This window comes from Doryrhamphus excisus, linkage group LG15 (assembly GCF_037039965.1).
Source record: "Doryrhamphus excisus strain RoL-2023G ecotype Guam linkage group LG15, RoL_Dexc_Guam_v1.1, whole genome shotgun sequence".
Classification (NCBI taxonomy): Eukaryota; Metazoa; Chordata; class Actinopteri; order Syngnathiformes; family Syngnathidae; genus Doryrhamphus; species Doryrhamphus excisus.
Window position 1 is genome coordinate 13,809,556 of NC_136371.1, and position 15,339 is coordinate 13,824,894.

General features: G+C 41.5%; 1 protein-coding gene across 2 annotated transcripts in view; it reads right to left on the minus strand.

Annotated features, from left to right (window-relative positions):
• Positions 1–8,083: 8,083 nt before the first annotated feature.
• Positions 8,084–15,339, minus strand: part of emilin3b (elastin microfibril interfacer 3b) — a 29,715-nt gene continuing 22,459 nt past the window's right edge. For both annotated transcript variants that reach the window (XM_058052281.2, XM_058052282.2), the window contains exon 6: positions 8,084–12,397. In XM_058052281.2, coding sequence (XP_057908264.2) covers positions 11,264–12,397 — 1,134 coding nt within the window. In that variant the 3' untranslated portion in view covers positions 8,084–11,263. The remainder of the gene's footprint in view (positions 12,398–15,339) is intronic.

The following is a 15,339-nucleotide window of genomic DNA, read 5'->3' on the forward strand; positions in this document are numbered from 1 at the left end:
TACTCCTGTTCTTACGGTAGGCAAATTGGTGGGGGTCCAGGGTGGGGGGAAGGCAGGATTTGAGATGTGCCAGGACTAGCTGCTCCAAGCACTTGGAGATGATGGGGGTGAGCACCACTGGACGGTAGTCATTTAGGCACGTTGGGGCGGAGTGTTTTGGTATTGGCACGATGGTAGTGGTTTTAAAGCAGGTTGGGACAGTGGCCTGGGCCAAGGAAAGGTTGAATAAGTCCGTCAGGACCCCCGCCAGCTCACCAGCACATGCTCTGAGAACACGACCAGGGATGCCATCAGGTCCTGCAGCTTTGTGTCCGTTGATCTTGCGTAACACTGCTTCAACGTCAGTAGTGGAGAGTGTTAGTGGTTAATGCACATTTACAGACTGTAATTGTATTCTCTGTACGTTACAGTTACTGCACACACACATGCACGACAAAGAAAGCTTGACTGAAGCAAGAAAAGTAAGCCTTGTGTACGGAGTTTTCTTTGTTAGCTGGCTAGCTGGCTAGCTGGCTAGCAGCATACAGTCACGTACGGAGGACAGCACACTCCTCTCTGATTCAAACCTGACTTGCAGTCCTTACGATGTAGACCGCTTGTACAAATATCCTTGCTGTCACTTAAAGGTTGATTAATTAATAGCTAATAATCATACCCTAAAATGAAGTGCTAGCGAGTTAGTGATATGGAGTATTAACATGTTCATTGTTGTAGACAGGAGCATCGCTCTTTATTTGAAAATGTCTTTTCACTCTGCCATACAATAAAATCTGGAGGAAACTGAGCTGCAGACCAGATGGGCAAATACAGGGCGCTTCATCACAGAAAAAATATGGGCAACAAACCAACAAAAAACCCACTTAGAGTCAGAATGTGAGCAGGTTACTGGAACCTAAATACGTGCAAGTAAATTGATTTTAGTTCCATTGCATCTTGTTGCTCTTTGTTTTATGATCACCTTCTTAATGTGTGTATTTGTTATGGGTATTTATTAAATGTTGGCTAACCCACTGTTATTAAAACTTAGTTGTCTTCATTCTAGTTGTTGGAATCTTACATGATCCAAGAAAAGCATTGCAATATTTTCACATCAGACCAGCATCCCACCCTTGTGATCAGGCAACTATTACAGTTTCACAGGTTAGTCACCAGCATGCCAGCATCCAAACAGCATACAGTATGTTGGTCTTGCTACATAAGTCTATGCTAGGCTGTTCCCCACCACACCAGAAGAGACCAAAAGCTAGCGTGCTCGTAGCTGGTCCGGTGGAACAGCATACGTTGTGTTTTCGATCTGGTATGCTGGTCTGGAGACCAGCTACATGGCACATTTTAGATTAGATTCGATTCAACTTTATTGTTATTGCTCATGTCACTGGTACAGGGCAACAAAATGCAGTCAGCAACCAACCAGAAGTGCAAATTTATAAATAACTTATTAGTAAATAAATGAAGAAATAGAATAGAGCTGTAAATAGACAGATATATGTACAAACTATAAAAGGCTATGACTATGATACAGTGTGGATATGTACAGGGATATAAATGACTATAGTATGGCTATTGCAGAGTATACAGATTATAAACAGTATGAACTATGAATGTGACAAGATATAATAACAGTAATATGTACAGTAGTGCAGTGAAGTGATTGGGGGGCAGAGTTCAGCAGGGGGGTGTGAGTAGTGGAAGGGGCAATGGGGGGCAGAGTTCAACAAGGAGACAGCTGTTGGCAAAAAGCTGTTCCTGAACCTGCTGGTTCTTGTTTGTAAGCTCCTATAGCGCCTCCCTGAGGGTAGGAGGGCAAACCGCCTGTGGCTGGGTGGTAGGAGTCCTGAGCAATTTGTGATGCCCTCCTGAGACAACGCTTCATGTAGATGTCCCTGATGGCAAGAAGTGAGGCTCCGTTGGGCAGATTTCACTACTCTTTGCAATGCCACTCGGTCCGCGACAGAGCAGTTCCCATACCAGGCTGTGATGCAACTGGTTAGGATGCTCTCGATTGTGCATCTGTAGAAGTTCACCTGGATGTCTGAAGACAAGTGGTTCTTCTTCAGGGTCCTCAAGAAGAAGAGACGCTGGTGAGCCTTCTTGACCAGTTGATAGTCCAGGAGAGGTCCTGTGAGCTATGGATCCCCAAGAAGAAGAGGCTGGCCACACGCTCCACTAGCTCACCATTGATGTAGATTGGTGGATGAATGGCAGCATTCTTCCTGAAGTCCACAATGAGTTCTTTTGTTTTTGTTGTGTTGACTAGCAAGTTGTTGTCCTCGCACCACGCAGCCAGGCAGTCCACCTACTCCATATAGGCCGACTCATCGTTGTTGTTGATCAATCACGGTAGTTTGGCTACTAGCTTGGAGGGGATGACTGTATTGAATGCTGAGCTGAAGTCTATGAAAAGCAGTCTGGCATATGTGTCCTTATTGTCCAAGTGTGAGAGGACAGAGTGCAGTGCTGTGGAGACTGCCTCCTCTATACTCCTGTTCTTACGGTTAGCAAATTGATGGGGGTCCAGGGTGGGGGGTGGGCAGGATTTGAAATGTGCCAGGACTAGCTGCTCCAAGCACTTGGAGATGATGGGGGTGAGCGCCACTGGACGGTAGTCATTTAGGCACGTTGGGGCGGAGTGTTTTGGTATTGGCACGATGGTAGTGGATTTGAAGCAGGTTGGGACAACGGCCTGGGCCAAGGAAAGGTTGAATAAGTCCGTCAGGACCCCCGCCAGCTCACCAGCACATGCTCTGAGAACACGACCAGGGATGCCATCAGGTCCTGCAGCTTTGTGTCAGTTGATCTTGTGCAACACTACTTCAACGTCAGTAGTGGAGAGTGTTAGTGGTTGGTGATCAGCTGTCCATTTTGCCTTTATTGCAGATGTGTGGTTGTCCTTCTCAAAGCGAGCAGAGAAGTTGTTGAGCTCATTTAGGAAGGATGTGTCAGAGGGAGGTGGGGAGGGGTTTCACAGATTTTCACAGCCTAAGTTATATATTTTGTAGAATGGTTGTACTTGCAAAGTTGGGTCGATCACAGCTTTTGTCTTGACTCAAAGTTAAAGCAATGGGGACCAAAGGCACAATTTTTCTTAAAAAAATCTGTTCCAACGTCTTTACTATTTGGAATACAGAAGTGAATGACGTATTAAAATAAAATTCAAGTCATGCTTAATCACAGACTTGGTTTTACAAATTTCTATATCATATATTCAATATCTTGAATCATTTGGCCATAAGAAGCTGTTGTTTGACACATAGTTTTCAAACTTTTCAGTGATTTGTGCTTGTTCATGGCCACCATCTGGTAGTGTCTCTCCTTTTTCCCTCCCCCTTCCTCTGGGAAATCCTCCTTCCCCTAGTCTCTCCCTTTTAAAACAACTGTGTGTAGGAATATGAGATTACGCTGATTCCCTTCAGGTGATAACATCTCATATATTTGGTACATTTTAAAAGTAGTATTTTTCAAATTAAGCACAGTGACTGTAGTCACCTCAAATGGCTGGAGTATCAAAATATTAACATTTTCATAGATAATAGATTTAATACAGTAAAGTCTCGTTATATCGATATCGGTTATATCGAAGTACTGCTTATTACGATACTATTTTCATTTCCCTGCAAATTTGTAGTCTTTTATGATATAATTAGTTCCGTTAGTACGATACCCGGTTATTATGATAATCCGGTTACTACGATGCCCTTTCATCTCCCGCCAGCCAATTTGGTCTGCTTATATCGATACAAAAGCAGCTTAAATCAATCTTTGCTTAAGGATTTCAATACCAAAAAAGAACACGGCGAACGGCTGCTTCCACTCAACTTTATTTTTCACACTTCCACCACCAGAGCACAGCACACACACCGATTCCCGCACTTCCGGGTTCACAGGTCATGCTCAACCCGCCCCACATAGCTGGCCAAACACATGCCTGCAACAGAAGAACCAACTGACATAGCATACACACCTATTCCAACGAAGACACAAGCGTACAAATACATGTATTTAATTGTGTTGTATTCAGATATCTTTTTATCGCTTGCAATAATCACTGTTTTTCATATGTACATGCTGGCGTTCATGGTTTCTCTCGTGTGTATAGATTCTATACACACGAGAGAAACCCCGAACGCAGTTGGTTCTTCTGTTGCAGACATGTGTTTGGCCAGCTATGTGGGGCGGGTTGAGCATGACCTGTGAACCAGGAAGTGCGGGAATCGGTGTGTGTGCTGTGCTCTGGTGGTGGAAGTGTGAAAAATAAAGTTGACTGGAAGCAGCCGTTCGCCGTGTTCTTTTTTGGTATTGAAATCCTTAAGCAAAGATTGATTTAAGCTGCTCGACATTGTTCTATAGTATAGAACAATGTTCTATAGTATAGAACAATGTCGAGTGCATTATTGGCCACTTTTAATGCAGTTCGGCGCAGGATCGGATATATCGACAGTCCGGTTATATCGATATTTTTTCCGACTCCCGACAATATCGATATAACGAGACTTTACTGTAGATATTTTGGTATCCACCTGCATCTTACTAGGTCTCTGCCTGTCATTACGACAGTGTGCCTTGGCACTTTCACTACTTGATGCTATGTTGCTAGGTGCTAGCATGGTAATTGTTAGCATGTTAGCATTTTAGCTCATTTACTCATGTCTAACGGCAAATACACACATGGTATAATACAGGGATGTTATAGGGCAGCTTTGGCGCTTTCTCTATATTGTGCCATCTTGTTAGATGTTAGCATGCTACTTATACAGGCTGCATGGCGGTCAAGTGGTTAGTGTGCAGGCTTTACAGCTAGGAGACGCCAGTTCAATTCCACCCTCGGCCATCTTTGTAGGGAGTTTGTACAGCCTTTGCACTTTTGGTGCAGAGCGCTATCTTGCTAGGTACTAGCATGATAACTGTTTGCTTGTTAGCATTTGTGCTAATTTATTCATGTCCAAAGGCAAATACACACATGACACTATAGAACTACCTTGGCACTTTCAGTACTTGAGGCTATCTTGCTAGGTGCTAGCATGCTAATTATTAGCATTTTAGCTGATATACTTACATCTAAATGCAAATACACACTTGGCATGGTGTATAGACACTATGAAACGGCTTTTTTCGGCCACTTTCGCCATTTAGTGCTATCTTGCTACCATACTAACTTTTAACATGTTAGTATTTTAGGTTTTGTACTCCTTTTTAAAGGCTTATACGTATGTGGCACAATGTAGGAATGCTTAATGACAGTATTGGCACGTTTGATGCTAGCATGCTAACTTTTAGCATGTTAACATTTTAGCTAAACCTCACATCTAAGGGCTAACACAGAAATGAACATTTTGCTAGGTACTAGCATGCTAACAGTTAACATGTTAGCTTTTTTACTAATTTCCTTTTGTCTCCATTCTAAACTACACATGGCATAGCTCGCCGGCGTGGCACAGCAGACACCGGGCCCAAGGTTCACAGCAGAGGTGGCATGCCCATCAAAATTTCCACAGGCATTTTCTAGTTATTATTATCATTGTTGTTATTATTACATCAACATAAGACAATATCTGATTAAATGTATGGAACCCTTCAGGTTAATACTAATCTCTGAAACTTGGATTGAAGCCAAGAAAGGCCTAGATTTTGAGTCGGAACGGTATGAAATGAACTAAAAACCAGGAATAACAAAAATGAAGGAGGAGTGGCTTTCTACGTTGAAAAACAATTGAACTACAAAGTGGTCAAAAACATTCATTTATTTTCTACTGCTTATCCTCACCAGGGTCGCAGGCGTCCTGGAGCCTATCCCAGCTGTCTTGGGCGAGAGGCGGGGTCCACCCTGGACTGGTGGCCAGCCAATCACAGGGCACATATAGACAAACAACCATTCACACTCACATTCATACCTATGGACAATTTGGAGTGGCCAATTAACCTAGCATGTTTTTGGAATGTGGGAGGAAAAGTACCCGAGTACCCGGAGAAAACCCACGCACAGGGAGAACATGCAATGTCCCCACAGAGATGCCCGAGGGTGGAATCCAACATGAGTCTCCTAGTTGTTTGGCCTGCACGCTAACCACTCTTCCACAGAAAACATATAATTTGCAATTTATAACATTGAAGAATGTATAACAATTGAAGTCTGTAAAGAAAAAAGGTATTGGTTGTTTAAACTATAGAGTTCAGTCCAGTATTGAAATGTGTGTACTTGATTCAGTTTTCTGCTAATTAACAATACCAATGACCATCTTCCAGTGTTTATAATTTATAACGAAAACTACAGGAAGAAAAAGGTTGAGCACAAAAATACATTTTTAGACTACGACCTCAGGATAGTATTAATGCTTTTAAATTTAATTTTAAAAATTAAAATTTTGCTCATCATTCACAATCTTTGTGTGAAACATGAACACATATTTCTTTCTCTTTTCTGGCCATTATAAAACGAGCAAATATCAACTAGCTTACAATGCTGTCATTGGGATTCAACTATTTCGACTATGAAGCTCTAAAAAAAACTTCTAACAACGTTGCATGGTTTGATATAGTGATGATATCAGGCAATAGTCGTGGTATCTTGCCGTATTTTGAAACTTCTTTCCTCAGCGCATTCATACTAACTCATAGGAATGAGCCGAATACTCATTATAAATGATAATTTGTTACGGAGGAAAAAGCGGTAGAAAATGAATGAATGAATGAATAATGTATTTTGCTGGAAACAAGTATGGAACGAGTACATTATCCCTATTTGTGTTTAAAGAAAATGCTCATTATGTCTTCACTCTTGATGCTCTGTGATTGGCCAGTCACACACAGCCTCTCCCTAGATGGCGGCAGCTCAGTCGTCCTGCATTAATGTACAGGGTGCAATCGGCAAGTTAAAAACGGCTCGGGTTGTGTTGGTCACACTGCCTCAACTTCATTAGGTTTTCTTCAGCTGCCTCTATTTGGGTTTGTATCCAAAGCTAAACGTGTCTCGTAAAGTATGCAGGCTTGTATACAGTAGGGGTGGAGGACACAGGTAGTCTACCTGCCCCTCTCAAGTCGCTCCTTCACACAGCAAAATAGGAGGCTGAACTTAGTTGCATCCATATTCTGCCTTGTAAACATCCTACCTTTCACCTCAACTGGGTTTCAGACGCTGTTTTCAATAGTTTTCAATCAGTAATAGCAGAGTTTGGCAGGGAGATTATTTGGTTGCGCTGCATTTAGTTCCTATTCACTTCTGCGGTTGGGTTCACTCTGTTAGCATTCATCTGTTAGCGTTCATGTTGACAATGATATTGTAATGGCGGCTGAATAACTAGACGTCAGGATGGATGTATTCAGTTGGCCATTCATTTGTAACAGCAGCATACAGCACTTCCTGTCTTGCACGATGACTCTTGTCACAGCATGAACACTCCCCAACACTTCCTCCATCTCTTATTCTAGCCTTTTTCCTCCAAATGCTTGCTCTAACCAGCATGCTGAACCTGACTGCCCTCTATAGGTTACACATGGAACAGCAGCTTGGAACAACACAATATACCCAACCTACAATATTTTGGCCATCCTTGAGGTTATGGCTGTTATTAATTATTCCTTACAGGTTCATTGGTGGATTTATGAAAAAATATCGACCAATTTAATTAATTAATTTAATTACTTTTTTTTATTATTATTATTATTATTTGTATTTAATTTAATTTAATTAATTATTCTTTTTATTTTATTTTACTGAAATACAGATACAAATACTATTCCGACTTCAACAAATACAAATACTGGCTGCGTTACGCATCCCTGTTCCTTGACATGTATGTTTGCCTTATTCCATGATGTCATCATAAAACAGGTATGCTACTTACAATATATATATATATATATATATATATATATATATATATTTATACTATCAGTTGGCAGTGCTGACAGTAATCAATTGACTGTCGCATTGGCCAGAAAATTAGGTACACCTGTGCAGTAGCTGCATCAAACACTGGATGACTATGGTCAAATATTACACCCCTGTCAATATGCTGGAATATGCACATTGTAATCTTAAACTTGTCCACCGCGCATTTCACAAGATACGAGTCGTCACTGCCGGTGTTTTTTTTATTTTTATTTTCCATCTGCTCTCGCCCAATTTGGCTGGTGAGACAAAGTCGCTTGGAAAACTTTGATTCAAGTACTGAACACTGTGTCTTTTGAGAAAAATACAGTGAACAAAGCTGACAGATTATTTCCCATCATTGCATGTTTGCACAAATCAATGTCACACAGATCATTAAAAAAAAGTCGTATTGATCACGTACATACACAGCACACATGTAGCGGGATAATCATAAATATAGCAACTTCTGATCGATCCATGTCTATTTCAGACTTCAAATAATATGATATAATAAAATGTAAGCCCCACACATTTCCGATTAAACTACATCCCTTTCCAGTTTAACCGGCAAGTGGTGCATGCTGAATAGGAAGAGAATAAATCTATTGCAAATGATAAACTCTGCTTCTTCCTACTCCTTTTGGACATGTGGAATTGCTAATTGTAATACGTGATGTATAGCAAGGTAAACGTACGTATGTCCAAATAAAATGAAACATTAGTTTACATCACATTGCGCAGGCTACGGGATCGCTGCATGGACATGCAGACTAGCTACACATGCTAGCATAGAAAGCTACTGGGCTAACTGGTTGGCCTCTCTAATATGTCAGTACTTATTCTAAACTTAGTCTTTCAAATGCAGCGGGGAAGAATGACACAGGAGTCAAAAACGTATCACTTCCACACAAAATGAGATAACTTTTTTCCACTTTTTGAAAACATGTCATGTCGGCTCAGGTCTGTCAGCTTTGTAGGAACATGATGACCAGTGACCAGAATACTACATATAACTTGTATTTCAGTGTTTCCACCAGCACAGGGGTCAGCAACGTTTACTGTTGTGATGGAAAAATTCATATTCCACAGGTATACATAGGTTACACATTATGAATTACTTTATGGCCTCTTGTAGAGCTTCAACTTTTGTATCCGAGCTATCTGTCCCTTCAAGGATGGTGGGCCCAGCAGGAGGCTATCTGTAGCCTGGGGTTACGAATAGTGTCAAAAGAGGCCACTGGTTGATAAAAGCGCCCCCTCCCAGGACACGGGGCATCAGGAAGTCTCTTTAAACACGGTTGGCCTCTCAGTCGGGAGGTTATCAAGCATGGGTGTGACAAACCATGCCAGAAGAATGGGTTGTAGACTAACCCCCACACACGAGGGCGGCATCGTGGGAGTGACAGGAATGTCTCCTTTCTCTTGTAATGTAATTCATTTGCATATTATAGAGCAGGGGTGGGCAAACTACGGCCCGGGGGCCACATGCGGCCCACCAAGCCTGCCAGTTGCTTTTTTATTTCAACTTTTAACATACAAACTGGCAACATGACTTGCAAGTCGGATGTCTTATTTAGTAAAAAAAAAAACAAAAAACAAAACTGTTAAATGATGTAGTTTGATGTGGTCTGATGATGAAAATTATAATCATAAAATAGTGTGTGTCTGTGTGCGTGTGTTAAATATATGTTCTGCCCCCCCAAACAATTTTGTTAACTCAATGCGGCCCACAAGTCAAAATATTGGCCCACCCCTGCTATAGAGTATAAAAGTTCCCGCCAAGAGGCCCTCTTGGCTAGATGCCTACAGGCCGCTGTGCATACTGTGTGTTGGCTGACCCTTTTGTTTTGTAAAGGTAATAAAAAGTGCCAAAGTTCTGTATTTATGTGGCTTAGTCATGGCTAGTTTACCGTGTTGGGGGAAGACCTGTAACATCCCAACCAAAGCAGGCAACCAAACACCCGCTTCCCCTCCATTCCTTGAGCTCATCCAATCACTAGTCAGAACTCAGCCAGGATTCATTCAGGGTCTCACAGAACGTCAGATTTTTTAAAAAGTCATTACAAATATGCACATTTTCCCCATTTGGGTGTTAAAAAATACTTGAGCATTGCCGTGGGTTGCTGACCCCTGGACTAGTAATATGCCATAGTCAACCACGAAACAGCAATGATTTATGAATTATTATTATTTTAAACTAAGCAATATATTGAGGGAGAGATATTGGAATATTTAACATACTGAGGGACGCATACACCTGCACACAACATATTATCCCCGGTGGGTGAAATGTTACAAGCTTCTTCTTTTCATGGCAGACGGCCCGGGTTCAACTCCCTGCCAGGGTTGCATCAGGAAGAGAATCGCATAAAAACAAAGCCAAAACCGTTCAAGCAGTTGATGATCTGTGGTGACCACTGACAGGGAAAAGCCTATAGAAGAATCATTTTAACTCGTACACTTTATCAAGGTATGTTGTGTTATATACACAAATGCAACAAAATGACTAGCCTGTTTCATCTAGTACTAATACATAATGCATATGCTACAGTGTCTAGCATTAATATTGTCCCTTGATGAAAACACAATGAGACATACAGTAGCACACCACCTGATATGGAAACCTCAAAGAAAATCGAATCTATAATAATCTCAATTCTAAACCCGATATTGCCTCAGTTGTATAACTTTAGGCCTCATGAGAAATACATTTGTAATGAATTGAACAAAGATACTATAGTTCACTGTGTGCTACTCATTCATCACAAGAGGATTACAAGCTGAGTAAAATATTCCTAAATTGCACAACTTACTTACTTAGATACTTTGGGATTTTATTTCTTTTCCACCAACCAATAATGTGTTATCTTTTTCTCCATAACTTGAAGCAATGCAGCCAGAAACAAATACAACAGTCACTGCAGAAATACAAAACATGTTTGTAAACAGGTAGATGTTTAGAAACATGTAAATAGCACCATATTGATATAACATACTAGAGTATATTTAAGAAAAAGACCACACAGAAAGTTGAGTGTGGTTGTCAGCAGAAACCCACAGCAACATAGTCCCAGCTCCTTCATTCTTGAACAGACATCTTAAAAGCAAACATCACAAAACAATAAGTTAAAAAGATGAAACATGTCGGGGGAAATGCCCTAAAAGTAAACCATGGTCCAGCGACATGGCCATAGGTGTGTGCCTTCCTCTTCCACCTGGCTGAACTACAAACACACTGAGGTGGGGTGCTTATGGCAAATGGTTTTCACCGCTTCAATTCATTTGCGTTTGTGCAGATGGAAATTGAAAGGAGGGGAAGCAAGCAGAAGACATCACTTGAGCCATTTGAAAAAGACACACAAGCCTCTTTTTTTGGAAGCTGCTGTGGCTCAGCTGCTACTGGTCTCCTTTCCGGTTGGCCGTTTGCTTTGGCACACGGTCTTTGACTTCTCCTTTCAGCTCAGCAAGCTGCTCTGAATGGGCGGCCAAGGTGCCGTTCATCTCAGCCAGGTAGGAGTCAGAGTGTCTCTCCAGCTCGGCCCTGATCCTCTCCAGGTGCTCTGCCAGCTGCCCCAAATTGCTGCACTGGCCCTCTATGTGGCGCACCCGACTATCCACGTCCTTCACCTCGATCTGAACTTCTCTAGCTGTGCTCCGGCAGCCATGGAGCTCCCCGCTAAGCTGTCTCTTCAAGGCCACGAGTTCTCCCTTCAGCTGGGCTAGGCGCCTCTCCCCGGCCCCCAGGAGAGAGGCTTGGTGGCCTACCAGTTTGGTGATTCCTTGGACATGATTGACCAGCTGGTGTTCCCTCTGTTCCCAGGTGGAATTAGCATGCCCCACCTCACCTGCAATAAAACTAATAGAGTCCTTGAGGCCTTTGAGAGTGCGGTTGACAGAGTTGATGTTGACTTTCAGCAGGGTGATCTCACCATGGATTGAGTCGCCGGCTGCTTCCTGGGTGATACGGAAGAGCAAGTTTTGCAGCGTGTTGTTTAGACGGTCCAACTGGTTTGAATGAGAGTCCAGACGATTCGTCATCTTTTCCTCCATATCCTCAAACTCCTGCACCACACTGCCTCTGACGCCCCCTGCTGGAGGAGTAGAAGGTGAGCAGGTGGAGGTGCACAGGAGCTCCAGGTCTATGAGCCGCTTCTCAATGCCATCTAGATTTCCATCTAATCTCCTCCTCACAGACTCAATCTCTGTCCCCAGGGCCGGGACCACCTGGCCCTCCAAGAGTGCCGGTGCAGTGGCGTTACTCAGCTCCTCCACAGCCGCAAAAACCCTCTCCTCCAGAGTTTTCAACTTGTCCTCCAGCGTGTTCTTGAAGCCATCAAGACCACCAGGGATTCCAGAGACTCCAGCGTCTGTAACGTTGAGACGACCGTCGATGTCCACCAAGCGGGTCTCAATCAGCGTCTCCACGTGGAGGCTCTGCTCACTGAGGGATGATTGGAGCTGCTTCTGGGATTCTGTGAGACCTTTCACTGACTCCTCTAGGAGCAAAACACGCTGGGAGAGACCGTTTACCTGCAATGATCATCACTTTTTAACAACAGACTTTTTTATGTCTTATATAATACTGTATATACAGGGATCCCTGTGAATTGCAGTTAAGTAGTTCCAGGCCCAACCATAGGAAAATATCCACAAACATAGTTGTAGTTAGAGAACCTGTTTACTGCATTTGAACAATATTAGAACCCTCTAAACATGAAATAACACTCCTATACGTGACCTTTGCACTCATATTATCCAACACAGGAGACACAATAAGAGTAAATGGACAATTTAAGACATAAATAAGAGATAATTAAAAGCTGCAATGAAAGCCTGGAGCTCTTGTCTGGTGCTTGTGTGCCTTACCAAACATTAAAGGAACATTACTGACACCTAGTGACCAGCAATGAGTACTGTACGTATATTCTCAAGTCTTTTATTATGTATTCTGAATGCCTTATATTTTTGTTCATTTAGCAATATTTATGCATGGAATGTGTGTTTTAGGTAAAAATACATATAATTTGCTTATTAGGCATTTTTAACTAATAATGGGCCGTATGTGTAAAACAGCATGATTTATTAATTTTAATATCTTTGGAAAAACGTGATAGAGTGAAGCCACAAAATTAGAACAGTGAGAGACTTTGGTAATGTAATCAATTTACCCACTAATTTGCAATATATTTATCTTTCTTGGTGTTTGCATCTGTACAAATATTTCTATTGCTTTGTAACGGGTCAATTTAAAAGCCTGCATTCCGGAGAAACCGTGTTGGGCAAAGTACTTTCAATAAGTCATCTGTTAAGTTAGTAGTTACTTCCCAAAAAAGGTAATTGAATTGGTCACATAAGTACTCCTTCATAAATGTAATTGGTCACAAGGGAAAGTAATTATTGCAATACTTTTTCCAACAAAAACCAGTTAGCTTTGGAGTGGCTGTGCCATTGAGAGATCATCCATGAGTATAGTCTGAGGGCCGAAAGTGAGTAACCACGACTCTTGTTAACTAGCTATTTAATTTCCTGTGTCGTAGTAAACAATGGTGACTGTGTGTGATATCATCGTGATGTCATCGTCATTGATACAGACATGCATAATAGCCAGCGCACCTCATTTCACTGTCGGTATAAAAGGGTTGTATAAATACAGTAAACCTCGGATATATCGGACTCGGATATATCGGAAATTCGCTCACAACGGACAGATAAAAAAGAACCAATTTTTCTGTAATGCATTTCCAATAAAAATTCATTGCATATATCGGATTTTTTATAACGGATTTCGCCTATTTTGGACAAAATCTCCAGTCCCCTTCCAATTTCCCTCGCATATATTGGATGGCCGCATCGTGGCCTTTGATCCATCTTTGATCCATGTTCACAGCCAAAAATGAAGATTATAACATCTTTGTATGAATTACAGACATGTACATGAGCATGTACAACGAAAAAAAAAAATTCTCAAATCTGTAGAAATGCCTTCTTGTTGCTATTAGCGAGGTTTAGAGACCAAACGATAAATGTAAGTGCAAACGATAATGACGTCACATGCTATTGAAATGTATGGGAACTTGCCGACTTGTCAATAGCCTGTGACGTCATTATTGTTTGCGTTTACGTTTATCGTTTGGTTTCTAAACCTCCCTAATAGCAACAAGAAGGCATTTCTACAGATTTGAGAATTTTTTTCGTTTATTTCGTTGTACATGCTCATGTACATGTCTGTAATTCATACAAAGATGTTATAATCTTCAGCTTTGGCTGTGAACATGGATCAAAGAAAGTTCCCCCATGGCATTGCGCATCCGTGTAATGAATGTGGCAGGAAGGGTAGGCCCTAGGTCTACATGAGGCCAAATGCCAAAACAGTAGTGAGGTTAAGATCACGTAGGCCTACGTTATGCTAATCTTGTTGATGTCACTGGCTATTGTCTTTCTCCTGGCTCCAGATTTAGGACAAATATAAAAGTGAGTGACGTCAATAATACTAGCACAGCAGTGAATGAGATCTTAACCTCACTATTGGAAATAACGTAGGCCTGGCGGGCGTAACAGGGCCTAGCTTAATTAACAATTTGTTATGCTCAGAGTCCAATAAAGTTAAATTCTCATTACCTTACGTCTCTTTTCATTGCCCAGTCCAGGTACATTGGAAACATAGTCAAGGAAGTGCCTTTTTATAACGGATAAAATCCGATTTACACATATACCGGATATAAATCTGATATATGCGTAAAACGGACATTTTCCGGTATACGCATATAACAGATTTCGCTTATATCGGACAAAACCAGTGGGAACAATTGAATCCGATATATCCGAGGTTTACTGTAGTACTGATTTAGATCACCCTTTACTGGAAGACAATAATGGTTTTAGTAACTGTTATTTTTACACAGTTACTCTCCACACTGCTAACTGGATATAGTATCTCACAAAAGGGAGTACACCCCTCAATCTTCTCAAAAAAAAAAAGCTATAGAAACTGAATTCGGGTATGAGTTTGAGTAGTCAGTGTACAGGTTCTATGGATATAGATTAGTATAGATGAACTATCCTTTGTGACTATAAGTCACTACAGCCATTCTTGTTTCAACAGCGGGAAACACATGAGTGCACCGAACAGTGAATGTTCAAATTGTGTCCAAAATGTCCAAGGTTGTCTATCATGGACATGGAGTTCACCAGAGCTGTGCTGAGCTTATTGAAATCCCCCACCATAACTGACTGTAAGCCAGACAAAATTATCTATGTGTAAGTATTTATTTTTCTGTGTGTTGATTTATTTTCAGTGGGCACTATAGTATACATTACTTCACTAGCTGTACACTGACAACTCTAAAGTAAATCCAAATCTCATTGATTTCGTATTGGGCCCCTGCAAAAATAATACAAATGGTAGCTGAAACATGAGGGGTGTACTCACTTTTGTCAGATTTCCTGCCCGGATAAAATGTGTTTTATAATAC